Source organism: Curcuma longa, chromosome 10 (assembly GCF_044706935.1).
Source record: "Curcuma longa cultivar G26 ecotype Majalengka, Jawa Barat chromosome 10, ITB_CL_G26_1.1, whole genome shotgun sequence".
NCBI lineage: Eukaryota > Viridiplantae > Streptophyta > Magnoliopsida > Zingiberales > Zingiberaceae > Curcuma > Curcuma longa.
The window spans coordinates 4425703-4452216 of record NC_133870.1 but is presented as its reverse complement, the minus strand read 5'-3'; the positions used below and the strand labels follow the sequence as shown (position 1 = coordinate 4452216).

The 26514-nt window shown below is 34.1% G+C and overlaps 3 protein-coding genes across 4 annotated transcripts; 1 reads left to right on the top strand and 2 right to left on the bottom strand.

The window, feature by feature from the left end:
* Positions 1 to 961: 961 nt before the first annotated feature.
* Positions 962 to 12810, bottom strand: LOC141836318 (heterogeneous nuclear ribonucleoprotein 1-like). Of its 2 annotated transcripts, none has more exons than XM_074723782.1 (14): positions 12681 to 12810; positions 12295 to 12483; positions 12117 to 12206; positions 9707 to 9772; positions 8501 to 8566; positions 8267 to 8352; positions 8113 to 8158; positions 4275 to 4329; positions 2298 to 2374; positions 2059 to 2191; positions 1841 to 1974; positions 1662 to 1766; positions 1359 to 1496; positions 962 to 1235 (listed from the first exon to the last, which is right to left on the bottom strand). In XM_074723782.1, exons 2-14 carry the CDS (start codon positions 12310 to 12312, stop codon positions 1173 to 1175), a joined length of 1077 nt encoding a protein of 358 aa, XP_074579883.1. In that variant the 5' UTR covers positions 12313 to 12483; positions 12681 to 12810; the 3' UTR covers positions 962 to 1172. The 2 variants fall into 2 exon arrangements, with proteins under 2 accessions (XP_074579883.1, XP_074579884.1); XM_074723783.1 differs by having other exon boundaries at positions 12654 to 12776.
* Positions 12811 to 16338: 3528 nt separating this feature from the next.
* On the bottom strand, positions 16339 to 22240 carry LOC141836349 (RAF-like serine/threonine-protein kinase 24). The gene is made up of 10 exons (XM_074723817.1): positions 22226 to 22240; positions 18588 to 20869; positions 18458 to 18517; positions 18283 to 18363; positions 18014 to 18166; positions 17640 to 17803; positions 17414 to 17561; positions 17210 to 17332; positions 16921 to 17008; positions 16339 to 16697 (listed from the first exon to the last, which is right to left on the bottom strand). Exons 2-10 carry the CDS (start codon positions 20817 to 20819, stop codon positions 16528 to 16530), a joined length of 3219 nt encoding a protein of 1072 aa, XP_074579918.1. The 5' UTR covers positions 20820 to 20869; positions 22226 to 22240; the 3' UTR covers positions 16339 to 16527.
* A 1683-nt stretch (positions 22241 to 23923) lies between these two features.
* On the top strand, positions 23924 to 24751 carry LOC141836663 (uncharacterized). Its single transcript, XM_074724171.1, has one exon. The coding sequence runs from the start codon at positions 24008 to 24010 to the stop codon at positions 24524 to 24526; it is 519 nt and encodes a 172-aa protein (XP_074580272.1). The 5' UTR covers positions 23924 to 24007; the 3' UTR covers positions 24527 to 24751.
* The last annotated feature ends 1763 nt before the right edge of the window (positions 24752 to 26514 follow it).

The following is a 26514-nucleotide window of genomic DNA, read 5'->3' as shown; positions in this document are numbered from 1 at the left end:
CTTAGAAATGCATTAATTGAGCATTTATAGGAACAATATGATAATTCTAAAAATTAAGGTTCATAATGATGTATTTTCAATGAAGTGTTATTTGTTTTATGAAAATATTTAAAATATTTCATCTTAATTGTTTATAATTGTGTATTTTCTTTAAATAATAGCATGTCTATTAAATTATTTCCACCAAAATTAAGAAGGAAAGTACTAATATTTATTTTATTGTAATTAAAAATATAATATTATAAAAATTAGTTATTATGTACCATAAAATATTAATTTTAATAATAATTATGATCACAATAAAAATATTTAATAAATTAATATGTATGTTAAAATTAATATGTATATTGAATAATAAATTATAAGATGAAAAATAAAATATTCTAAGGAATATTCTTTTTAGTGTAGGAAATGATATGTATTGATTGAAGTTGAAAAAAATTTAGTATTAAAATGACACGAAATTAGTGTTAAAAATGCACCAAAATAGGTTTTATGATGGGAGATGGTCTAACTATCAAAGACAAATTCACCATGGTGGGAAGAGTAAAGCAACTAGATCATGTACTAGTCAAACGACACATGACGGTTATACAAAATGAGCACTACTCACTCCCCCAAAGCCCTACAAAATGGGAGAAGCTTCAAGGGAAATCTTAGAGCTCAACTCAAATTTGAACATTCTCCAATTAAATTCAGTTCAAGCAAGTTCCTCTTTAACTTAATCACAACTAAACTGGAACTCCTCTAACCCCATTCCCCCACAAACAATTCAGCCAACCAATTGAACCCGACAAACGCCTATTATATAATCTTTCAGAATTTCAACATAGCAAAGGGACAATGAGACACTTAGCAAGAAGAGCCAACCTAAAAAATTGTACCAGGCAGACATCTATAATGTGTTATAAATTCACAAACCCAAAGGCAGATATAAAATATCACGCAAGGAGATCTCATGAATTCCACCAATACAGACCGCAACAGCACAAGACTGAAGGGCATGATATAATAAAGTTTCAGGATACATGACATACGATCTAGGTCAATCACAACAGTGAAGAGAGATTCCAGGAGTATGCAAGGTAGAAGTTTCATTTGACATCCTTGCAAATTTAGCCTTAATAAATAGCAATAGACCTCGCAAATGGAAGTGAAGAGCACAACTCGTGTCAGTATGGCCTGTACCTCCAATCCATTCTCGATCGACTGCTCCCACTAGCTCCATAGCCATACTGCATGAGGAAAAGAAGTGCCAAGTCAGAGTTATGGAATCTATTCTCACTTTCTAACTTTTGCACATCTTGACTGATAGGTGCTGCGCACGTAATAACAGAATGGTAAACCAAGGCACTCACGTCGTCAAAGTCCAGGCTGCCATAGAGCTTGCCATAGTTTCGCATGGGACCATACCCTCCATAAACCTCAGCTGGATCCATGTAGCCTCCTGCACTGGGCCCAGCATCATCGAGCGGTGTCGCCGAGTCTATAGCAACCTACTCCATATATCAGATATCACGTCAGAAATAACCATACATTGATTCCAGTTGCCATAATATCTTCCCAAATGAAGCATGGAGTGGATACTGGAATACTCAAACTCAGTTACCAAGAAGTATAGCTCTATACAACCAATTTCAGATTGTCCTATGAATATGTACCTCGTGTCCAAGAATTTCATGAGTCCTACGAGATACACGATCTGCTACACCATCCTCAGCAAAAGTCACAAATCCAAAGCCTCGATGGCCACTTCTCTTGGGATCCTACTAATGGCAAAGTGTTTATTCTAACATACAGATTTTGTTTAACCAATTTGAATATGAACACAAGTAATTACCTTTGGAACATAGACATCTATGATATGGCCAAACCGACCAAAGTACTGGCGCAGATCTTCAGCACTTGCCTCCTGGGGAAGTCTACCAACAAAAATCTTTCTACCAATGCCACGTGAAGGCCCAAAATACCCTCCTACATCATACACAAAATTTGCATTACAAATGTATAACAGGGGACTATACTGTGTAATTTGCATAACTTTAAATATTAGCATACTTCCATAAGAACCAAAGTGATCATACAGCGTTGGAGCCCCAAGCGCTGCATACCGTGTTGCAGCTGAGATATAAGCATTGTATGCACCATATCCACCCTGTGGCATTCTACTTGGATATCTAACTTCGTCGTTCTACATTTAACAGAGACCAGAAATTATTTCAGGTGCAACATGCATCAATCATCATTAGAATTATACAGCCAAGTGGTCCTAGTAATCCAAGAGCAGAGATGGTTACCCTTGGGGTAGCCCGGTCAACAACTACAGTAGAACCACCAAGTTCATGGGACTCTGCCATAATTGAATCCACTGCATCTGTTAATTCAAGGAAAATACAGAGTCAATTTGTTTTAACATAGATACAAAACATTCTGAAAAGAAAGATGAAAATTAATAATTCAAGAAGGCTTATGAGAGCATTATTTGAGAGAAATACAGATTGATGGTGGCGATAACAACTCAGGAGAGCATACAACCAGTAAAGTTACTAAATTCATCACGACATCATCACCAGAATAAGACTGAAACAAGGATGCATACAAATCCTGAACAGAGGAGTAAGATTCAGGTAACCATCCCCAAATAGGTGGAACAACACAAGGATACACATTTTCTTTTGAAATGCATGGATCAGGATGAGTGTGATAGGGAGACGCATTAAATCCCTTGAAAGTAATATTTCATAGTTTCTCTTGCAATGAATGGATCTACCTACATCATCCAATTTAGATGGAGAAAATACTCCTAAATCTAAGTCAGTTCAATGCTTTCAGAATTTAGCTCAACAAGAGCAATTTCTAGCTAAATCGATAAAGACAATGAATTTTTAAGTAAAATAACTCAAGTGTACCTTTCACTGTAGAAGGCATATTGTGTCCTTGGATATTCTTCAACAGAGATGACAACTTTAATCAAAGTAAACTATATTCCAAACGGGATAGGTGTCAACTACAACATTTCTGTCTTCAACTGCGTATTCTTAAGCATGCATCTTCTTGCATTTCAAGATATGTTAGCCTTCACTAGTATCAATATACTATTGAGATCTCTTAAATCATATTTACATTAACTAGAATTTTCTTTCATGTCACTGATCCCTAATTGATTCAAAGTTAAACAATCAAATATCTTGACCATTTGTGCACATACTAATACAACAATAATTTTCCAAATTAGCCAATCCCATTCCAGGTTGGTCAAGTTGGATGAGTGTCAACCTTTTCTAATCTTATTTTTTGTCCTATAAATAGGATGTCAGGCAAAACAAAGAGATTAATTAGCAAAAATCACATACATTTAAAAGGAAACAGGCTAAAGCGCCAAAAGTTAAAGTTGAATCACTTTGGATACCTCAATTATAAGAGGAATCATTTGATCCAGAGAATCCTCTGTTTCTTAAAAGATGCTTTAGTGTGTGGTTTTTATCCATAAAATATGGTGCACAGTGCATTTATTGAGTGTGCATCGATTGTTTGAGAGAACCGAATTATAAATGTGCTGTTTACAATACTGTAGAACATAAAAAAGATGAAGATATATACAACTGAATAATAATAAGAAAAGGCAATAAAGTCATTTGGATTACAAACCACAAATTAATCTGATAAATATTCAACATCTATTAGTTATTAATAAATACTTATAATATAAAATATTAGTGCATAATATCATATTGCCAATAATATCATCTTTGAATTAATTGCAATAAAATATTAATGTGATTGTGAAGAAATTCTATAATATCATATGCATTGCAATAATAGTCTAAAATGATAGAATAGAATCAACATATTAACACAATGTAAACAGAGAGTCAATTTTCAATTCAAGTTACTCTAGGTGAATGCATGTCAAGCCAGCAAAGCATTGGAGAAGTAACTCAGGATCCTGTTATCATGCTGTTCTTCAGTACCAAATAAGCCACAAAAATAGGCTTACAATTACAAGAAAAGAAGGTTTAGCAAAAAAACAAGAGCAAAAGTTATCAATTCAACCAAGAATCAGGTAATCGAATACATGACACCAAATTTTAATTAGAATAGAAATAAAGAAATTAGTGAATCAATTGAGTTTTAGAATATAGCCAGTGTAATGATTAGTATTTAGGAGTGGGAAAAGCATTATTGTAGAATGAGGCAAGCATTAATATAACTGAAGAATTAATCAAGCATATATACATGAAACAAACAACCAACAATAATCTATTTGTCAATACCTGCATTATCAAAAGTGATAAAACCAATTCCACGATGCCCTTTGGAACCTTGATCCTAGAGTGAAATTACAGAGTGAACAAGATTACAAATAGAATTAGGACAGCGCCAAATTTTATCATTCAAAATATACTAGAAACCGCAAAAACTAATTAGATAATTCAATAAATAGCCAATTTCTAATAGCTAATTATATCCCATCCCTAATAACAATGACATTTCAGCATACTTTGTCATGTTATATGGGCAAGCCTAAAAATAGTAAAATTGACAGGAGTTGATGAACCCATTGTCAATCAGGTCTAATTGGAAGAGGTCTTCCCCATAACGTAGATGAGGCAGGGGAATCAAAAGCAAAACAATAATCTGCAGATTTTATGCCACCACCATTTTGTAATGCTTGTGCTATACAGAATAAAGATAAAATATATATATTTCAAAAAGTTATAAAAGGTGATAGAGAAAGCTGTTCCTAGTATAAAGGTATCAAGTTTATGGTTCATACTGCAGAACTTTGGTAAAGAATTCTTAAGGAGAAATAAGAGTAACCATATATGTTATTTTTGATAAGACACCCAATGAAAAAAATCATGATAGAGCTGCCAGACAAATATTGTGGTAGATTTCAGAGAGAAAAATAATATCTAGTAATTATATTAGTGTGATAAAAATATTTATTATAATATTGTTGCCAATGTTAGAGCTATAGGAAGTGTGACATGAACTACTAGTCAATATTTTCCTATTAGGACTATATGAACCAACCAATCATACTTCTGATAGACTCCTAAGTGTATGTTATGTTATTTACAGATGGGATTGTGTTAACTATGTGTAATACAATTAAATTTGAAGTTTGTATTCTGGAGAAACATTTTAGAAACTTAAGACAAATAGAAAAAAAATAGTTAGGATAAATAAATGAACATATGAAAAAGTTTCAAATAATTAATGGAATAGTTATGATGGGTAGACATGAAATCATATAAATATAGTTTCAAATAATTAATGGGTAGACATGAAATCCATATAGGTGGTTTAACATTTTGGATTATTACTCAACAAGAAGAGGATATTAAAGGATGTACAATTAATACAATAAAAAATGGATTGTCAAAATGTACAGGAGCTTTTGGAGTCATGTTTGAACATCGCATCCCTTTCATGCTAAAAGGACAATATTAGATACTATAGTACCATTCTTTATGGATGTAAGCGTTGAATTGTTAGGACAAATGCAAAAAAAGTTAATGTAAAAAAGTTGGATTGATAGGAGAGATGATATGGACATTTTAAAGATGATCAATACATATCATAATTAAAAGAATTAAAGACCAAAAAATTAGTTACAACAACAATAACCAAGCCTTATCCCACTAGTTAATATAATAAAAAATGATTTAATTATTTGAGTATTACTAGTGACTTACATAAAGTTCAATGGAAAGATTTGATCTATGTAGCCTATCACAAAGAGTTGAAAAACTTGATGATTATATAGTTTATAAACTCTTATAATTTTTTAAGATTATCCTGCTAGGCTTCAAACTTGCATCACACAATAAGTAGCAAGGGCAAGAGATGGAGTGGGGAAGGAGAATTCATGATTTCCATGTGTATGTATTGATATAATGGTCAAAATATTAATCTACACAATCAATTCAATCTTCCACAGAAAAAATGCATGTCAATCATACAATGCAAAGAGATCAAATATTAGCCTAAATGTTAATTAATAATGTAAAATAGATGATATTGAGTTTAAAATCTCAAGCATTGTCGGTGTTTTGACTAGAACCATATTATTTTGGAATCATGCCGATGTTTCGTTATATGATTTCAGTGGCAAATTAGAGGTGGAAAGAGGAAGAAGATGAAGAAAAAATACAACAATTATATTCTTACATTCCAATTTTATCTTCTATCCAAAATGGTATAATTTTGACATTATCTTGTATGAACACAAGGTACAAAAAATATCAGCATTATTTCAATTCCTCTTGAGCTATGTTGTAGCATGCCAAGAGGTATTAAGTATTAGCATAACACAATACTCATCAGCCGAATTAACACAACACACAAGGAAATATTAACATGTGCCGACTAATATGGAGTTCCAATAATTTATCAGAATGATACATTTCAACTATGTGGCCTAACACGATACAGAATTTCAAACCATGAATGATATTATGTATATAATTAATATTTAAAATATTTATTGCTTGCAAAAATAAAGGTGTTTAACTTAACAATAGCAATTTACAAGCTACAAAAGAGGGTATTTTAGAATTTAAGTCAATTTAATTTAATTTAAATCGAACCAAACAAATCAAATCAAATATTTTTTAACTGCATAAGCAAGTAAAATGTGTCATATGCAACCAAAAGGCAATCCCATTCCAATTCTGCCAAGGAAGCAGCATATGACTCGCAAGCATATGCCTTTTAGAACCATGAAAAAGTTTATTCCAAAATTACTCAACCCCATCCTTTTTTTTTTGGTAATCCAAGTATCCAGCTCTTCAAACCGACTAATCCTGCAAGTGACCAGTCCGACCCACAGAAGTTTTCCACCGATCACCAAGGTAAATCGAGAAGCGCGAACGGTCACTCTACAACTAGCATTCCAAGATTATCTTCTACCGGAAAATTAATCCGCAGTGCACCATAGCTAGCAATCAACTCATGGATGCCTAATTAACTACAGAAGCGCTTTGTCATTGCACCGTAGCCCCGGGGGCAAAGATTGGAAATTAAATTCCACCTATCCATCCTCATATTTATATTGTAATGCATCATATGCATCAACTTTAATTAACTTATATTGTTACAATTTATGAATACATCAAATATAATTTAAGAGCAATGTGAACTTTGCATCACTTTAACACCATGAAGCATATTAAAAGTATGCCTATAGTGAAAGTAAATATATGATAAAGAAGTATAACTATTAAGATATTGCATTTTAATATGGAAAAACCCTTTTAATAAGATAGATAGTCTATAGGATAGGAGTTATGGACCATTTTCTTAGTTGGATACATAAAAGATATGTCGTTTAGAAGATAATATTGTTTTGATTCAGATCCTATGTAGACATGTAAGAGGTTATATGATCATTCATAGATTCATCAAAACCCACTACATAGTTGAGATCTAGATCATCAAGGAAAATTTTGGAAATTGAATAAAAACCTACAATCTGGTGCATAAAGCAATTTTTGCAAGATTATAATCATGGTCTCAGATGGTGGCGTGGGTGGAAAAGTTTTTGAAATCCAAATTGAATTCTGTCTCCTTTTTCTTCTTGTCACACTGCTTATTCATGCAAATTACTCACCTTAGCCTTACCATAATACAATTTCTTTCCCAACTAAGATCAACATAGGAATCACGAAAGTGAAAATTTGCATGTTGTTAATTAACATAAGACCTACATGCCACAATTGTAAGACATCCACAATTTTGGTTAACACACTTCTTGGATAACTTATTCATCTAAAAAAGATGTTATCATCATATGACCAAAGAAACACACTGGATAACATTGTTCATAGACAATTTAACTAATAACAAAACTAAGAGGTCCTAGTAGTTCCTTAGTAACTGAATTGTGAAAGCACAGTAGCATTGCTTAGCTTAATTACTAAACAAACAAATGAGATGCGATATCGATATGCCGAATCACCTATCATAAAAAAAACAAATTGAAAAAAGGTAAAATAAAAAACATGAAAAAATCTTAATCAATGGTTAGTTCTAGAACACACTCAATAGCATATTATTATAAAAGAAAGAAAATTTAGAGAAAAAGAAAGGTAAATTTCTTCTCACCTTTGGCATGTACAAGTCTGTTATTTCTCCATAATTTTCAAAATAACTGCAAGTGTGCAATATGGTGAATGGAACTTCATCTGATGGTGAAATATCTAAAGAAGCCAAAAATCTGTTGTTATCACATTGAATCCATGATAATGAGTATACTTACCTTCGAAACATTGCCTCTGAGACTGATGGTGGTATCCTAGCAACAAAAATTCTGGTAGCTTTCTTTGTTGGCCCCTTCATCTCTTCCTAAAAATTAATAATCATGAAACACACATGCTGAAAGCAAGAATATGAATTCCTTGCTGAAAAAAAAAGCTAAAATAGTAATCTACATGGGAATGCAGAAAAATGAAATGTAGCAAGAAAGGGACATCAAGTGTACTTCATGAATTACCTTGGGTGTGGCCACCTTCACCTCAAGAGTTCTATTGCCAAGAACATGCTCACAATCAAGCGCACTCTGGAAGCATAAAAGTTCATCTCAAAGCACAAACAAAATGACAGATTTGAAACAAAGCAGCACACTGAAGGACAATTCAACCTTTGAAGTGACAATGAAGAGATATCCTATGACCCAAAGGTGCAGCATAAAAATGCAGGAAAAAGTATTAAATAGCACCCAAGTATAAAACGGTATAAGAGATAATACAATTTATGCTGGGGGAACAACAAAATCAAACTTAAGGTGCATGAAACAAATAAGAAGTGTCAAGATTTAAAATCTCGAGCCATGCTAGAGTTTCAGAATTTGACTGAAACGAAACTATTTGGATACCATAATGGTGTTTCAATGTATGGTACCGATGGATAATTGAATGAGAAGGTGGAAGGAAATTGAAAAGGAAGAATAAGAATATAACACAACTATATACCTAACTCCCAAATACATGGTATATTTTGGACATTGTATTCTATGGACAAAAACTAATAAAATAACAATCATTATTTCAATTCATCTTGATGTGTTTTATAGCATGTCAAGGGGGTGTTAAACATTAATATGACACGATACTTATCGTCATAATTGAGACAATAACACATGATAAATTATTTGTGCCAAGCAATATTGAGTTTAGGTAATTTATCGAAATGATACATTTCGACCGTGTCGCCCAGCACGATTTAAAATCATGAGAAGTCTGATGAACACTTAACGAAAAGCAAACTAAAAATTGCCAAGATAGTATTACAATAACTAAATGATGCAAAATGAATCATAGAGATACAAGAAAGATTAGTCAAAAGAGAAGTGCCTCCACAATGTTACGTTAATTTTTAGATAGAACGTGAGATCTCAAAATGAAGAAAAGCTCCAACATCAACATTAACCGTGTATGACAATTGTCATGAGCATTGGAAGTCTCTTGTAACTGCTAAGTGATTGTCAACAGAACTGACAAACAGGACCATTTCAAGCAGCCTGCTTTAATTCACACATGGGTGTGTGACACAATAAATTCCAGAAATCACAATAGATAAATGACAAAATTAAAACTGAAATTACAGGATTAAAGGCTTCCCAGTAAATCAATATTGAACTTTGTGACATTTTTACAAAAAAAAAAAAAAGGGAAAAAAGGTGGAGATTAAATGCAATCACCTTAGCATCCTCTGCTGATGAGAATGTCACATAGCCAAATCCTCGTGAACGACCAGTCGAGCGCTCCTATATAATATTGATCAGTTAAAAAAAGAATTCAATCAACGTGGAGATAAATAAAGCATCACAAAATTGTAATATGATATAAATAAAATCATTCACGAAAGTCTAAAGTTGACAATATTGAAGACCCAAAGTTTTCTAAGTCATATTGAAAATAAGATTTCTCAATTTATGAACATACTACCCTCAAGAGAGAGAGAGAAATATATTTTCCAAACATATGCTAGGCAATTGAAAGAAGCAAACAAACAAGAAACTAATACAAAAATTATGATGTACTACCAGTCTCCATTTTAACAGAAAATAGTTTAAGATTGCCTCAAACATAATGACAAAAAAAATTTATCGACTTTACACAAAACCTATTGAATAACAAAAGCCTATTTCAACATAAAAGAGCACTCAATGGAAGTATCAAAATTTGTTAGGCAAACATAAGCAGAGAATACACTTGAATAGGCGTTCCTTTTCTTGGTCCCCTCAATAAAAAAATGCATATTGAAAGAGTTTGTTTGATACAAGAATGAAAAGATAATTAAACTAACAAGATAGTTAAACTAACAATATCATCATGCTATGTTAAGGTACAAATTGTTGATGCAATGATCTTCCTAAATGGTTTAGGGACATTGTCAGTGTAATAATATTCATAAGTGGTTCAGTTCAACCACAATGCCGTAGGATGTTTTGATATGTTTGACTATTTAAGTTTGGTATGTCTATGGTCCTCATATGTATGCATCGAGTTTAGAAAGACTCAAAAAGTTACGCATGGAGCTCATGACTTGATGGAGTTGAGTTGTGTTGGTTTGGTTCAATAGCTTAGAGGTCTAGTACGAGTTGGACTTTGATGTAAGTAGTAGAAAACTTGGAGGCAAGACCTTTGACCAAGTGGTTGAAGATCTAGAAACAAGGAGTCTTTGGCCAAGTGGTTAAAGACCTATGGGCAAGAATCCTTTAGGCGAGAGAAATGAAGACCCAAATGCAAGTCTTTGGGCAATATCGTCAAGGATGACATGGAGTTAGAAGACTTGGAAGTTGTATGAGTTGTATAAGTCGTGTTGGGTGAGAAAGTATGACATTACAAGTCATGATCGACAAGTCCCATGACACAACATCATGTTTGGCCCAACACAAAACAAAACAGGTCAATAAAACCCGTGTCATTCATGACTTATGCACAACCCATTTGCACCACTAATTATACCAATGTGAATGAACATCTATAATAAAATATTTTCTAATGTTAGAGCTATAACAAGTGTAGCATATAATTATATGATATTGTATGTTTACATCAAGGTTTCATCCTAGATCTATCTCTTGATAATTGTACAACTACATAAACTTACTAATCATATTAGAGTAAACCTCCATGTTAATTGATGAGAGCAAAATAAAATTAACATCAAAGCTTGAATTATAGAGAGAAACTTTAAAACTAAATATATAAGTTCAATAGGACCAAAATTTATAATATGAAATGTTTTCCAATATAAGAAAATGCAGGGGATAATTAATATGGTTTATATCATGATATGAAAGTCATGTTAGATAAGCTACAGATTTAAGTAAAGTAAAACAATAATTTATTGTATTAAATGTATTTTCAATAATAAAAAATTGTATATGATTGATATGAGACTTGTGTTAGAGTTTTAGAGAAGTATCTATCATTCAATATGAAAAAGGTTATTAAGATATTAGAATAGGATACCTGTGGCTGAAAGAAGAAAAGAGTTTCTAAAGCTGTATGATCATTGCCTGACATTAGGCTAAAGGTAAATTCTATGTCTATAGTATGATTCATTAAAATTTATGAATCTGAGTGTTAACCAGTTAAGAAGGTGCACATACAAAATTAAAGCAGTAGAAATGAGAGTGATAAGATGGATATGACTATGAAAGATAAAAATAAAGGAATGCTATTATTCAAGAGGTGTAACTCTAATGTACGATAAAATGATAGTAGATTGTTTGAATAGGTTCAATTGAATTGGAAGATGTATAGAGACAAAAGAAAACTCCAATTAATGTAATTTTAAGTGATTCAATATATAATGATTATTGTAGTAATTTAGCCTTGCATAGAGTTTAATGAAATAAAATCCATGTAGCCAACCCCAAATAATTGGGACTTGCACAGCTAGATGACAATAAATAGATATGATGATGCTGAAATCAGTGTTTATAATGTTAAAGAATGCAATTGAAGTTATGGATCAATGGCACTAACAATGTTAAATTTAATAACAATATAACTCATACACCACCAAAAAACACTTAACAGACAGACCTTCATAGATTAAAGAAAATATTCCATATGCAAAAAGTAAAAAAAACTTACCTTCATGACCACACAATCATCCAAAGGTCCAAACTTGGTCATGTATTCCCTCAAACCTTCCGTATCCACATCCCATGGGATCCCAAGAACCTAAGGTAAAGCCCAATGCAATCAGTAAAACATTCCTCGAAGTAGAAGAAAGAAAATTAAAAAACACGCTTCGATCAAAAATACTGACCACGAGCTTGTTAGCCATGATGAACGTAGAGAACACGGATCAAGGATAGGGAGAGACGCTATCTCAAACTTTATCGCTCACTTTATCCCTCTCCTCCCTTTCCTTCACTTAGTTCCCTCAAGATGGCTGTTTATGTCTATCTCTCTACCTCTATCCCTCTCTACAGCACTCTCTCAACCTCTCACTCTCCTGCAGAGGACCACACAACGCACAAGAATCGTTTGATTTATTTCGCACTTCCAGTGCCGCCTCCTCCCTCCGCTTTGGCTCTCCGCCGGGATCCGGCCGAGAAGCGAAAGGGGGGAAGAGGAGAGAAAAGGGAAAAGAAGAGGAAGAAGAGCGGTAAGAAGAGGCCATACAGATCTCGCGCTCACGAACGCTCTTACCTAGCCGCTCCGCTCGCACTCTCGCCTCCGGTGGCCGTGGTGTCGCCGCACGCTCCCTCGTCTGCCGCTCTTCTCCCTCTCCTCTCTTCCTCGCCGCACGACTACCTAACTAGGGATTGGAACTAAAGATATTTAATCGCACCCGTCCATTCTCAATCTGTTCAATCATCGCACGTCTCGATTTCTACGTAAAAAGGAAGGTACCCAAATCAAAGCCCCGGTTCAAATGGGAAGCGGCCTTGTTTTTAATTTTTTTGCCTTTTTTTAAAATTTTTTTATAATCCAAATATCAACCGTTCCATTAATTTTGACGGTAATGATCGATCTTATTTTTAATTTTTTATTTTTTTAATTTTTTTATAATTTAAATATCAATTCTTATCGATTAATTTTAAAATGATTAATCTAATTTTATAAAAAAATTTATTAATTATCAGAATAAATTGAAAAGCATAGATAACTCTTAATGAATGGCTCAGTATTATGAATTTTTTTTTTAAAAAAAAAAAACCTTGTTCATTGAGATCAATAGAGTTGATTCAACTGTTCTAAAATGCCCTATAATAACAAAAATCACAAAATTACTATTATTATTATTAGTTAGCATAAAGTATTATTAATCTTGATTGATTGATTAATTTGATCTCATAAAAATTTGTTATCAGACATGTTTTAGACATGTTTCTTATCAGAGAGAAAATCCTTTAATATTCAAATATAAGAGGTTTGATTATTCATGGGAAGATCTAATAGTTTCATCGTAGTCCAAGATAAAAGTTTTTGAGATACAATTGAGTTGATTATTGTAGGACGGATTTATTGAAGTGAACAAGGGTTGAATTTCAATGAAATTGAAATAATATTTTTTTCATAATGATCAATTATAATTTTTTAATTTATCTTTTATAAATGATCATGGAATCGATTATATAAAATAAATTTTTATTTTTTATTAAAATAGTTCTAGATAAAAATTATAAAATTATTATATGTTAAAAATGACGGATCCAGAAGGAGAAGGTACTCAAAATTATTATTTGTTACATATGCACGAAATCACATGCACAACGTGGGCACTGACGTAGCATGTCGTTGACCGTGAGTCACCAGCAACTTCGTTCAGATTGGCACGAGAGCGAAGAAGATGTGGTTTCTCCATGACGTAGGAAACGAGGCATAGTGGATTGAAATTTCCATTTATGATTTAACTCGTAGGGTAAGAGGACTAACGAGATAACTCCTATGGTCTGCACATGAGGCAAACATTTAAGATTTCCTAAATAGTGCCCTTATCACTCATATATATAACTTTAAATCGAACTTAAATTTAGAGTATTGCTATTGTTCTATTGTCATTGGAATAATATGAAAATCAAAAGTAAATACCTTTGCGTATGTTTGTAAATGAGCTAGTTGAGTCAAATTTTATGATATTTAAATTTATTTGATGAAATAATCAAGTTGAATCTAAAATGAATCAAATCATTGAAATGCGAGGCCACCTTTGGACTAAGGTGGACTCCAATCCCCCCTAATTTTCTAGGAAAACTATTTATTTTATTTTATTTTTTCAATTTTATCATACATTCATTGACTATTCCCCTTAGCCTCCTCCCTCTTTCAAATTTTGATCGATTGCCATAAAAAAATTATCAAAAAAATGGCGTATGATCTAACTCGATCTAATCCCGGTCCTATTGCATTGATTTGTGACTTGAATCGGAAAATTTGAGCAGGAAATGGTGAAAAACAAATCCTAATTTGCGTTGGTCGTACACGAGTCGTTCTCTTTTGATTTCTGTCATTTCACTGACAATTTCTTAGAGTTTAAGTCGTGAGTTGTGTGTATTCGAACCTATTGCCAATCAAATCCAACCATGACCGCCACCTCCATTCGAATTTCCGACAGCGATTTGGGCAAAACCACTGCGTGACCACCTTACTTAGACCCAAATCAATTTTATCTCATTTTGAGGAGTTTTCAACTCAATTCCAGATCCTTGGTTTGAGTTTCTCAAGCTACCGTGTGTTAGAAAATTTGCTCGCTTGATGTAGCTACAATTTTGAGAGTTTTGAAGCTCGATTCCAGTTTGATTGGTCAATTTACGAGCCGCCTCGAGTGAGAATTTTATCCATTTGATTTAGTTCGATTTGTAGATTCTGAAAATTGTGCAACTTAGAGTTAAAATTCAACAACTTTAAAATTATGTTGAATATTTAGTTGTGATTATTTGAGTTGCGATGATATTGAGCGATATTGTTTATAAATTTTCAAGTTTGGATTTTTAACTTAAAAATTTATTATTGTGAATTTTGAAAAAGTAATTCATTAGTTGCTATATTTGAGAATTATTGATGTTGCAATTATTATTGATCTTGTATTGTGATTTTTCTAGTTAGAAATAATTAAAAGTTGAATAGTTATGAAATTTGAAAAATAATTTTTTATTGGGAAGAAGAGTTAAAACAACTCTTTGTAACAAAATGAAAGAGTTTTTTTAGCAGATTTATGGTCATCTATATTGAACGAGAAAAAATTGATAACCATATCGACGTGGCGAGTATTATCGGCCTCCACATGTATCAGTGGAGTCAAGAGTCGTGTTGAATTGTATGTCAAAATCAAGTAGGTCAAATTTGTTGGAGCTGGAATCAAGCCCGGTCAAATTTGTTGAACTGTATATCGACAATTAGTCCCATGTAGTTTTGAATCCTGACTATGCCTCTTGTTGAAATGATTGTTCAAGCTTGACTTGATTTTTTTTTATGAGCTTGAACTTGATTTGTTTAGAGGTTATCAAACTTTCAATTCAAGCTTGTTTGATTGTTTAAACTTTTATATTTTAAACTTATTTGGTTAGTTATTGAGTATGATAATACAAATTTGTTTGTTCATTTTGAAAGTTTTTTTATTTATTTAGTATATTAATACGAGTTTTATTGATGAATATAATTCACAAACGTTGTTTATGAAAATTGTTCATAAACGTTGTTCACGAATATTAACAAGCTAAACACATACCGGGACCCCAATCCGGTATAGACCTTAGGTCCATATAAAAATATTTTATATTTTATTTTTAAATATTTAGATTATTTTTTTAGTTAATATATTTTATATTTTAAAAATATCAAAACTATACCAGCACGACAAGATACGATACCGAAACTGTATCGTTCAAGTCCAGGATTAAAACCTCAGCACGACTTGATATTTTAAACCTTGAGCACTTATTTGTTTAAGCTTATTTATTTTATTTAACGAATTGTTTAAGTTTGTTCATTTAATTGATCTTGTGTGTATTGAACAAACATAAACAAACTCTTACCAAGCTGAACACAAAGCTTATTCACAGACGTTCGATTCATTTACAAGGCTTTGCAGTAAGATGATCTTCCAAAGGAGAGAGCATCGACTGTCGAAATTTTCTTTCCGATGGGGTGAGAAGAAGTTCCATCGTTCCGGGACCCCAACCCTTTATATAGACCTTAGGTCCATATAGATTATCAGTCCATCAATAATAATAGAAATCGATTAACAGGTTAATCGACTTCTATATACAAAATTCATATCTTTTAATTCAGCCCATGATTAAGGCATAAATTAGATCATTTTATACTGTGTGTTACAATTTTAACATGTAAACTCATCAAACAGAGAAATAAATACTAACAAAACAGACATATGGGTCACCAAAAAAAAAGGAAGGCATTGCTATATCAAGCACAACATCCTCCTCAAGGGAGCTATATGAATCTTTAACAATCAGGCATACCTTGAGTGTACCGTATATATATGTATATACATACAACAATGAGTCAAGTAATTTTCTTTTCTGCATCATTTCTATTCCCTGCTTTGATGACCTTTGTACATTGATTTTAGGTGGCTGGCAATTTGTGTGAATGTTGGCCTTTGCTCAGGATCAACTGCCCAGCATTGTTCCATTAGAACTCTCCAATCTTTGTCACATGAATCAGGCACAGTTGGTCTCAGAGTGTTATGCAAAAGACCACCTGGTTTTATTGGAGAAAAAAACGAAAAATAAAGTTCGGTATGCTGTCACAATTAGCTCTTTGAAAATTGCATCATACTGAATATATAAAAAAGAGAAAACGAGTAGATTCGATAACGTATTGGACAGTGAAATGCAACCTCTAAAAAGAATGTATCTCCAAGTTCAAAGCAAACATCAAGTCAGTGAAGTAATCAGACTGCTTTAAAGTTTGATTAACACACCTATAACTTCTCCATAATGCATATCCTCATAAGGCTCTTTACCCGTGAGAATCTCCCACATGACAATGCCAAATGAATATACATCAATCTGCAACCAATGACAACAAGTAACAAACATTGTTTTTAACATTTCAAGTTCAGTATGAAAATAGTGGGAGAAAAAATTGACAGTGGAATGTTTTTAACATTGTTTTTATGTAGATATGAGTCCATCATGGACAATGAAACTATTTTCTAAACTTCGACTTTGTCTATTCTTTTCAGAATAACAAAGACTTATCCATTTTACCTTTTCAGAAACTTTGTTGCTACTAATATAAAGCAACTCTGGAGCCATCCATGGAAGTGTTCCTCTCACACCACCAGAAACCATAGTGTGTAGTTTCATTTTCGACAATCCAAAATCGCATACCTGGATAAGATATCCACCAACTTCATTCAAATGAGTTTGTTAGGAAAGTAAAATGTTTATACAACTGAATATACTACTTGCCTTACAAATAGGTCTTGATGAGTCCTTGAGGTTTACAAGCAAGTTATCACATTTCAAATCAAAATGCACAACATTCCTTGAATGCAGATACTCCATGCCAATAGCTACATCCATTGCAATTAGCAGCCTCTTACGAAAATCAAGATGCCTAAGAAGTTTGTCATGCGGCATTAGGCCTTTCCAAACAAAATTTATTCATAGATTAGAACTCATAATGATTTTATACCTCTCCTTGCGTCGTAAAACATGCTTGAGAGATCCATGGGTCATATATTCTGTCACAGTTGCCATTGTTCCTCCTTGTTCATCCATCACAACACCATAAAAGGCTACAACATTTGGATGATGAAGTTTCGACAGAATACCGACTTCACGCCAAAACCCAGAGATCTGTAAGAACAGTATGCTAATTCACTACATATCAAAAAAGAAAAGTTTTCTTAAGAATGTTGGCGTCTTGTTTCGTCAACACACATTCTGTTTGGACTTCAACTACACACTTTTAAGACTCAACAATTTGGTGAAGAAATTTGACAAGAAAAAAAAAAAAGAATTGGGAAATCAAAATAAGTTATGATTTATTTGTCTTAGAATGATTACCATTTTCTCTGTCTGAGATGAATGACCTATAAAGTAACTCCTGTTTATCCGCTTAATGGCCACATCTGTGCCCCTCCACTTTCCATGGTACACAGTTCCAAATGTCCCAGCACCAAGTTCCCGCAGCTCCTCAAGATCTTCATTATTAATTCTCTGGTAATAATTCAGTCAATATAACCAAGAACTCATATAAGAAGATGCCATGTAAAGGATCTTGAATTTGCAAAGTCTAGAAACTCGAAGTTTGTGAATACTGATCTAAAATGTACCTGCAAGTTTCTTAAACTTGGGACTTCAGTGGAAGTATCAGGACCAGGATCATTCACTTCCTTCCTATCAGAAGCAGTTTCCTGTATCCAACCATCATATCCACAAGGCATCTCTGGTCAGGAGAACAAGAAAGGTTCTGTATAAAGCGTACAACTAGAACTTCTTAATATCTACCTCAAATTCCATAAGAGCTGTTTTTAAGTGTTCTCCGACATTTGCCAGGGAACTCTCTACCTGCAAGCAAGATCAGCATGATTAATAAAACTTGATTTGTACATCAGTTTCAACAGTTACATTTCATTACCTCATCAAAATCAACATGAGGATTCTTCAGGCCAAGATCCATATGTTCTAAAGAAGAGATTTTCATCAGAAAAGATGTTTCATGAGGCTGTTTTTTAACTGTAAGTTCTTCACTAGTTAACTCATCATGGCAGAGATTCATAAGAGGAGGCTGACTTTCATTACTTGACATTTTCAAGCCATTTATGCTACCATGGGTGCTGGAGGTATTTATATTAGAGAACTCTTTAGCAGATTTAACCTTCGGAATTGAAATGGAACCTATCTCATAGATAAACTGAGAATTACTAAAGTCAAGATTGTGGCTGTGTTCTTTAGGGGAAGGAGAAGAATTTCCTTGATGAGCAGCTGCGTTTCTTTCCTTTTGTTTCTGAATGCTTCCAAGCATTATTGGCGGCGATGCTTGTTTCATAGCATCTGATCCATCACCAAGCAGTTCTTGTGAATACACTTTGGACATGCTTGTCTTACCATCAGAACTGGAACTCTCTATGCTTCTGGTCTTGTCAGATGCATTCCAGATCCTACCCTGATTTAAAGTGTCTTTCTCATCATCCATGGATGAACTTAAGTAGGTCCTACTGTTTTTATCAAACTTGTGCTGAAACTGATAGCCCATTTTAACCTTCTTGTTGTCAGCTTGGTTGGATGCTAAATCATACGCCAAAGTAACATCTTCTTGGTTACTTTCACTATAACTTGATTTTTCAGTTTGCTTGAAAGAAACTGAATTATCTGATCTCGACATTGTAGATTCAAGCTCAATCCAATTTGTTTGGATAACTGGAACAGAAGCTCGATACCTCTGATTTTCTCTCAACTCATCCCTAATACTGGATTCATTAGATTTTGGAGATTTTCCAGCAATGGCTAAGTTACCAGACTCAGAATATCCAGTAGTAACTCTAGAACATATCCAAGGTTGGGGATGTTCTTTCGGAATCTTGATTGCACTAAGGACATCAAGCGGCGATGATACACAAGTTTCCAAATGTTTCATATGATGATTTGGAGATATAAAATCTGGTTCTGGAGTACCATAGAGTGCTTCAAGTTGCAAATGTGAAACTGGAACATCATGTAACTGCACTGGTGAAGAAAATTTTTGTTCTGATTGAGGTGTCACCTCCTTTTTGTCAGCATCTTTCTGATGATGGATAAGCAGCTCATAATCAGATGGTACAGATGAAGAAAATTGAATTCCATTTTCGTCACTGCTGAAATTGTCATGATGATGGATGGAAAAGGATGGAGTTTCAGCCTTGTGCTTTCTTTTAACTTCATCTAGTTCAACACTAAAAATAAGGGACTGGCCCATCTCACTAGCTGATGTTCTTATCAAAACATCGCAACTTGAAGCTTTCTCAGCTACATCAAAACCATTGATTGCTGCAAGAAATTGAGTTTCAGAATCTCCCTCCATGGTGCCAAGAGTGAAATGTGCGTTATCATCTGAGGAGAACAGGAACATCCTGGGCTTTTGTTCTATATGATTGTATTCTAGATCAATGAACTCATCAATCATATGCTGCAAGTCTTCATCACAGAATACAGACACTAGAGCATCAATTTCCTCACCTGGCAATTGATACTTGATAATCTGAGTTTGATTGTACATTCTTTTTGTTCTTTCCATGAGTTCTTTCCAGGGCATATCCTTGCTTAACTGGATAATGTGTGTGTCACCTCCCACATATCTCAGCTTTCCATCACTGGGTCTAGGTAGAAATTTACCACCATAACTGCAAAGAGATTTTACTCTTGTTGGTGTGCTCTTTAAAGCTGCATACCTCACATTAAATCCCCGATAAGTACTATTGCTACCGGCTGAGGCATGAGATACTGTCCTTGTTAATGCTACCTGATCACTGCTTTTGGTTTCAAGAAATACTTTCTTCTGTATTTCTTTGCGCAATTCTCTTTTTTCAGCGGCACTAATGGGAGAATCTGAATCAGTTTGAAGTCCGGCTGCATTTGATATGGCTCGCCTTTGTCTTAAATATACAGAACTAGAGCTAGTGATTTGATGTTCTGAAGTATTTGGACTGCAAGGACTCCCGGAAACATTCTTATCTCGCATGAATTCAAATGAAAACTCCTCACCAGTTTGAATTGAGTAATTCAAAGCGCGACTAGCAGGATTTTGTTTCAGAAACTCTGCAGGTCTAGTAACTACATTTCTAGTTTCTGCTGAATCATACTGGAGCATTTTGGAGTTCCTCAAAGCATCCATTATTGATCTTGTCTTATCTCTACATGCTTCTTCATCTAAGGATAAACATCCTGAAAAACAAGGCAACTTCATCAAATAATTGAATGTAGGATGTTGGTAATACGACAAGCCAAATCTGTTTATTATTATAAAAAATGCTGATTCAACTAGTTTGTTTCATCTATTCTCACTCATTTTACTCAACCTACACAATTGTAATGTAGCAGATAACACATGTATACTAATTGTAATCCACCCTGCAAGATCTTCTGTACTCTATTCTCGCTATAACCTATCGAATTGCATATGCTAGAATTGAGCTACAATCATTGATGTTCCTATAACCATTTTACTGGCTCTGTGTTTCTTTTCTTTGACGAAAGGAAGGTGGAATTGTTGGGATCACAAGTGTCACTAATACCACTAGAATAGATCTTGAATACTGTCCTAATACCGCTTGGTAAAAATGGACAACTCAAATTACCAACTAAAATGTGGAATAACTTTTGTTACAACCCTTTTAGTGTAATCTTCATCTCCCTTGGAAGAATAACACAAACACAAAGAAAGACAAGAAATTTAACGTGGTTTGATGTAAGCCTACGTCCATAGATAATCCGAGTCTATGATCCTTTGGATGCTCAATGTCATTCTTTATCGTTCACCTTGTTCTAGGCTGTTAAAGTTGTCGCTCAAATGTTCCTCGTCTTAGACTCCACCTCAATTGGAATTTTTAGTCCCTTGATACCTCATGTCATCTTTCACCAATTACTTCCAAATTCACCTCATACTAGAACTCTTAAGTCATTGAGTCAAACCAAAACAATTTGGCTGTGCCAAGTCAACCACCACAGTCGACCCTATTAAGTCACAAGCTCCATGTGCAACCTACTAAATCCCTACAAACTTGACGCACACATACCAGTAACACAAATAAACCTAACTTAAACTATTTTCAAACACATCAAAATATCCTCAAGGCAATATCATAGAACCCAACCATTAATAGTACTATTGCACCAACAATCTCCTCAAGCCACTTGGGAATACTATTGCACCAATGATGTTATCTTAATGAATAAGAACAATAAACAAGTACTCCAATCTGTTATTGTTGCACATGCTATCCTACTTCCAAATCATCGAACTCCACCAAAATATATGATAGTTCAGACGTTGGCACCACTCGAGCTTGGTTTCAACTTTCATTGTCCCTCAAAACTTCCAAAGCCCCAAAAGTTAAAACTAGTAATAATTCACAATACAAAAGAAAAATAAGAGCTATATGAAAGCATATATAAGAGCTCCACCAGAGAGAAGCAACAACAAAAACATAAGAGACCATTAATCCCCTTCATTAGAGAAACAAGAAAGCATGAGTAACTCTGTATTACTGGAAAAGAAGAGGTGAATTGAAAGTGGCATACCTGTGTATCAGTTGCTGCAGGCACAAAGAGGAGAGGAAACAGGAGTCAATTTAATGTGTTTGAGGGAAGGAAGTCAGCTCGAAGCAGGCCATTGGCTGGTCTCCGGCCCCTTCCATCAGCGAAAGGGATTGGTGTGGGACTCACAGCCATGGAGAGCTTGATTGGTCCAATATAGCTTTAATTTCCCCACTCAAGCAATAATACAAACAGATTAGACGCCACCTTGCTTGGTTAATTTAAGCAGCAACGAATACGACTGTTGTTGTTTTTGCATTTACTATTCATTGACCATGACTAGCTATTGCTTCTTCCAAACATCGAAGAGGAGCCAATAGTGAGTATTTAAACAACTAGACTGACCAATGGTTTCAAAAAAGAAAGAACAGTTGATCAGAAGCTTGCAAGTGTCGGAATATATAACAGGTTTGATCAGGCAATGTGATACGAGACGGCGATTCTTGGCATTAAACAATCAAGACTTCGAGCGAATAAGTCTTCCCATGCATGCAAATAAAAAGGTAGAAAAGAGTAAAACACTCATCTCCAATGCAAGAATCTTTGAAGTTGAATTTTTTATATTTTTCCCTCGGCAGCGGTTAGATTCAATAGATAATCAAACATCTTAGATTAGTCTCAACTGCAATGCATCTAAATTTTTTAAGATTGAATTGGTCATCTTTGGATCAGTTAGATTCATGATGGAATGAATCAACCTACTAAAAATTCATCATATTATTTGATTAGAAGACATGAATTGACTTACAGATCTATTAAAAATAAAAAAATTTTAAAAATTTTAAATTTAGATTACCGTTTAAATTGATCAAGATGAAATTTTTAAATTTGAATTATGATTTAGATGGATTAATCCTACTAATTCATTGACTTTTTTTTTTCTATTTTAATTTTAAAATTTAAAATAAATAAATAAATTTTTTTAATCTGCGGATCAATTCAAGCCTCCACGGCGGGCAATCCAAGTAAAATCACATGCCTAGGCGGGTTAATACATCTGAATCCATCTTAAAATGAATTGATAAAATTTCAACCCAATCTCGTCTAAATTACTTAGTAGGATGGATCAATCCGACGAATTCAATCCAAATTGACGACTATAGTTGAATAGGACCATGACCTTCGAATTAGTTGCATAGTATTTAAATTATAAAAAATAATAATAATAAAAGTGAATCTTTTATATTTTTCAAATACCACGTCTCAAGAGTAAAAAATCTCAACAATTAGAAAAAAAAAACTATAATAGAAAATTTTTGGAATATTAAAAATCATTCCATAGTTTTTGGCATTTGTAAAAGCTAGTAATTGATTGCTATTTTTTTAAAAAATGATTTTAATTAAGTTTGAATAATTTTAATTAAAATTGATTTTAAAAATTATATATTAAATTGATCAATTAAATTAATTTATTTTTTAAAATTATATCAGTTATGATAAAATTGGAATAAGAATATTTTTAGTATCAAAAATAAATATAATGAAGCGTTTATATATTTTTTTATTAAAAAAACATAATTATTATAATTAGACGTTTTTTTAATTCTTATCCAATATGTTTAAAAATTTTTATTGTCTGGTTTATTTATTTATTATTAAATAAAAAATCGATTAATATTGTCTGGTTTACTTGATTAGAAAGAAAAAGTCCATCTCTTTCACCAAACGACGATTATAAAGAACTTGACTTCAAAAACGGAAATCTGGCAGCCTCACCCGTTGGATTCTTGGCGTTCAAGAAAACCCTAAAACCTCTCCCTCTGCCGCATGGCGTCTCCTCCTGCTCCCGCGGAGAAGCCCTCCGATGCCCAAACGCTTGATCCTCTCGTCTCCCCATCTCCTCCCTTGTCCCCCGCCGACCAGCAGTCCCCTGTGCCCGCCGCCGACCCTTCGGCTCCCAAGGGCGCTGCAGAGGCCACGCCTGCGAAAGCGGAGGGATCGAAAGCGGTCGAAGGAGGAGAGGCAACGGAACAGGAAGCGAAAGATGATGGATTGGAGGAGGAGGAGGAGGAGGAAGAGATGGAATGCGGATTCTGCCTCTTCATGAAGGGTGGCGGTTGCAAAGACGCCTTCATCGCCTGGGAGAACTGCATCACGATCGCCAGGGATACCGGCGAGGACGCTACCGAGAAATGCATGGAGGTGACTTCTGCGCTCATGAAGTGCATGGAGGCCAAACCCGACTACTACGAGCCTATCCTCCGAGCCGAGAAGGCCATGAACGACGCTATCACGGATTCCGGCGACGATGATCCTGACTCGGAGGAGAAAGTGAAGGATGATTGAACTCACTTGACTACAACAGGATGCTCATTCAATTCATGAACGGATCGATGAACTGACCAAACTCACAGATGAGATACCTAAAACTTAATTTTTTTTTCCTGCCCATTAATGTTATAATAAGGTCAGAATACGTGGTTAGATTCTGTTCTTCCGTGAAACTGAAAATGATCAGATTTTTATGAACAATTTTGACCCTTGATATTACTTGGGTGAGGTGTTTTGAAATTCTTCTAGTTCAGCCTGCTTGGTGTAGGATCGTGTAATGGATTGCATGCACCCTCTAGACAGGAGTGGATGAATAGCCATAATCCTAAAATGATAGCTCTTGCTAAACAAAAATAATTCAAGCTTGTTAGTGTGCCTGAGATGCTCATGTGTGAGTCCAGTTGATAGTGGGAAGTTATATACACAGCAAAAATAATAACAACAAAGGAAATATAACGCTAGCATGGATATTTATCGCTAGATGCTCATGTGTGAGTCCAGTTGATAGTGTCAAGTTACACACACAGCATGGAAATAACAACAATAAAGGAAATATAATGCTGACATAGATATTTAACATGCTTCAAAGATGCCACTCCTACTCCATGATTTATTGAGTCACTCAATCAATCGAGGCAATAAAGCAAGCCTCTTAAGTTTCAAATCCTTTAGGATGATTACAAAATAAAACTTTCTCAAACAGAAATGAAATCCTAAGTTTAGTGAGGGAAGATTTCCAAGGACTTGTTAAATGAGGCCTTGAATTTGGATCCTAAGCCCTTGGAAATATTTTGTTCTTGAACATTTGGCCATAAGAAAATATAGAATATTTTTTGTGTACCTTTCCTTGCTCAAAGCCCTCTAAGACATATAAGAGTTGGTTTGACGACTTTATTTTGCTTGTCTCTAGTCAACTGGAAATGACTCTACTTGAATTGCTTGGACAACAATAGTTGTGGAGTAGCCAATGACCATCTAGGAAGTTGACTAAAAATTCCTTCCAGTTGATTGCTCATGTCTCTAGTTGGCTACATTGAACCTCCCATTGATTGTTATTCGAACATAAATGCTCTGGTTACCTAACCCTTGCGTTTGGTTGACTTGTGAGTTCATTAATCTCTTTACTTGACTTATGAGTTACTTGAACTCTCTAGTCTATAGGGTTCACCCTCTAGTATAGTTATTTAAGGCGTGAGACGCCCTAGAAGCGCATATGTGTTATGGGGTCTGAGGCGCATCATGCAATGTGAGGTGCACGTCTTACCCAAGTAAGATGCTCTAGGTGTAAATTTATATAATTCAAATATATATAGAGGATTTCTGTCAAAATATTTCATTAACAAAATTATAGTCCATAAAATATTAAACAATAATGTAAATATAAAGTTCATTAGCAAATAAATTCATTATGCGCATAATTAAAATTAAAAAAAATATCAAATATCTAAATCATCAAAATCTTCATCTTCGTTAATCATATCATTATCATCATCACCTGATGTTTATATTTGTATGGATGGATCTTTATCGGTTTCCTTAAGATCGATTTCTTTCTCCTCACACAAGGCGCACATTTAAGGCACAGGCGCTAGTGGCTCATCTGGCTGCGCCTTGTACTTAGGCAGACGCCTTTAATAACTATGCCCTCCAGTCGACTAAATCTGTTTGGTGATCCCTTCTTCACTCAACTTACAATCTTGTGAGCTCACACGAAGTCTTGCGATTGAGCTAAGCCACAAATTACAATTTTGACTTGTCCCTTAGTCGAGGACTTCATAACAATTAGGTAGCTTAATCCCTACCTAACCACACACATCATCTTCGATGATGTTGTCCAAAATATTGGTGCAAATACCGTCGATAATTGAACTTGTATTTTGATGTTTAAAATTAGACATTGTGGATTTAATATTGATATTGAGTGTGCAGGTCACTTAACATGGAAAGTAGTGGATTAGGAGGATCAGACACTAGGTAGCAAAATCCCAGTGGATAAGGAAGAC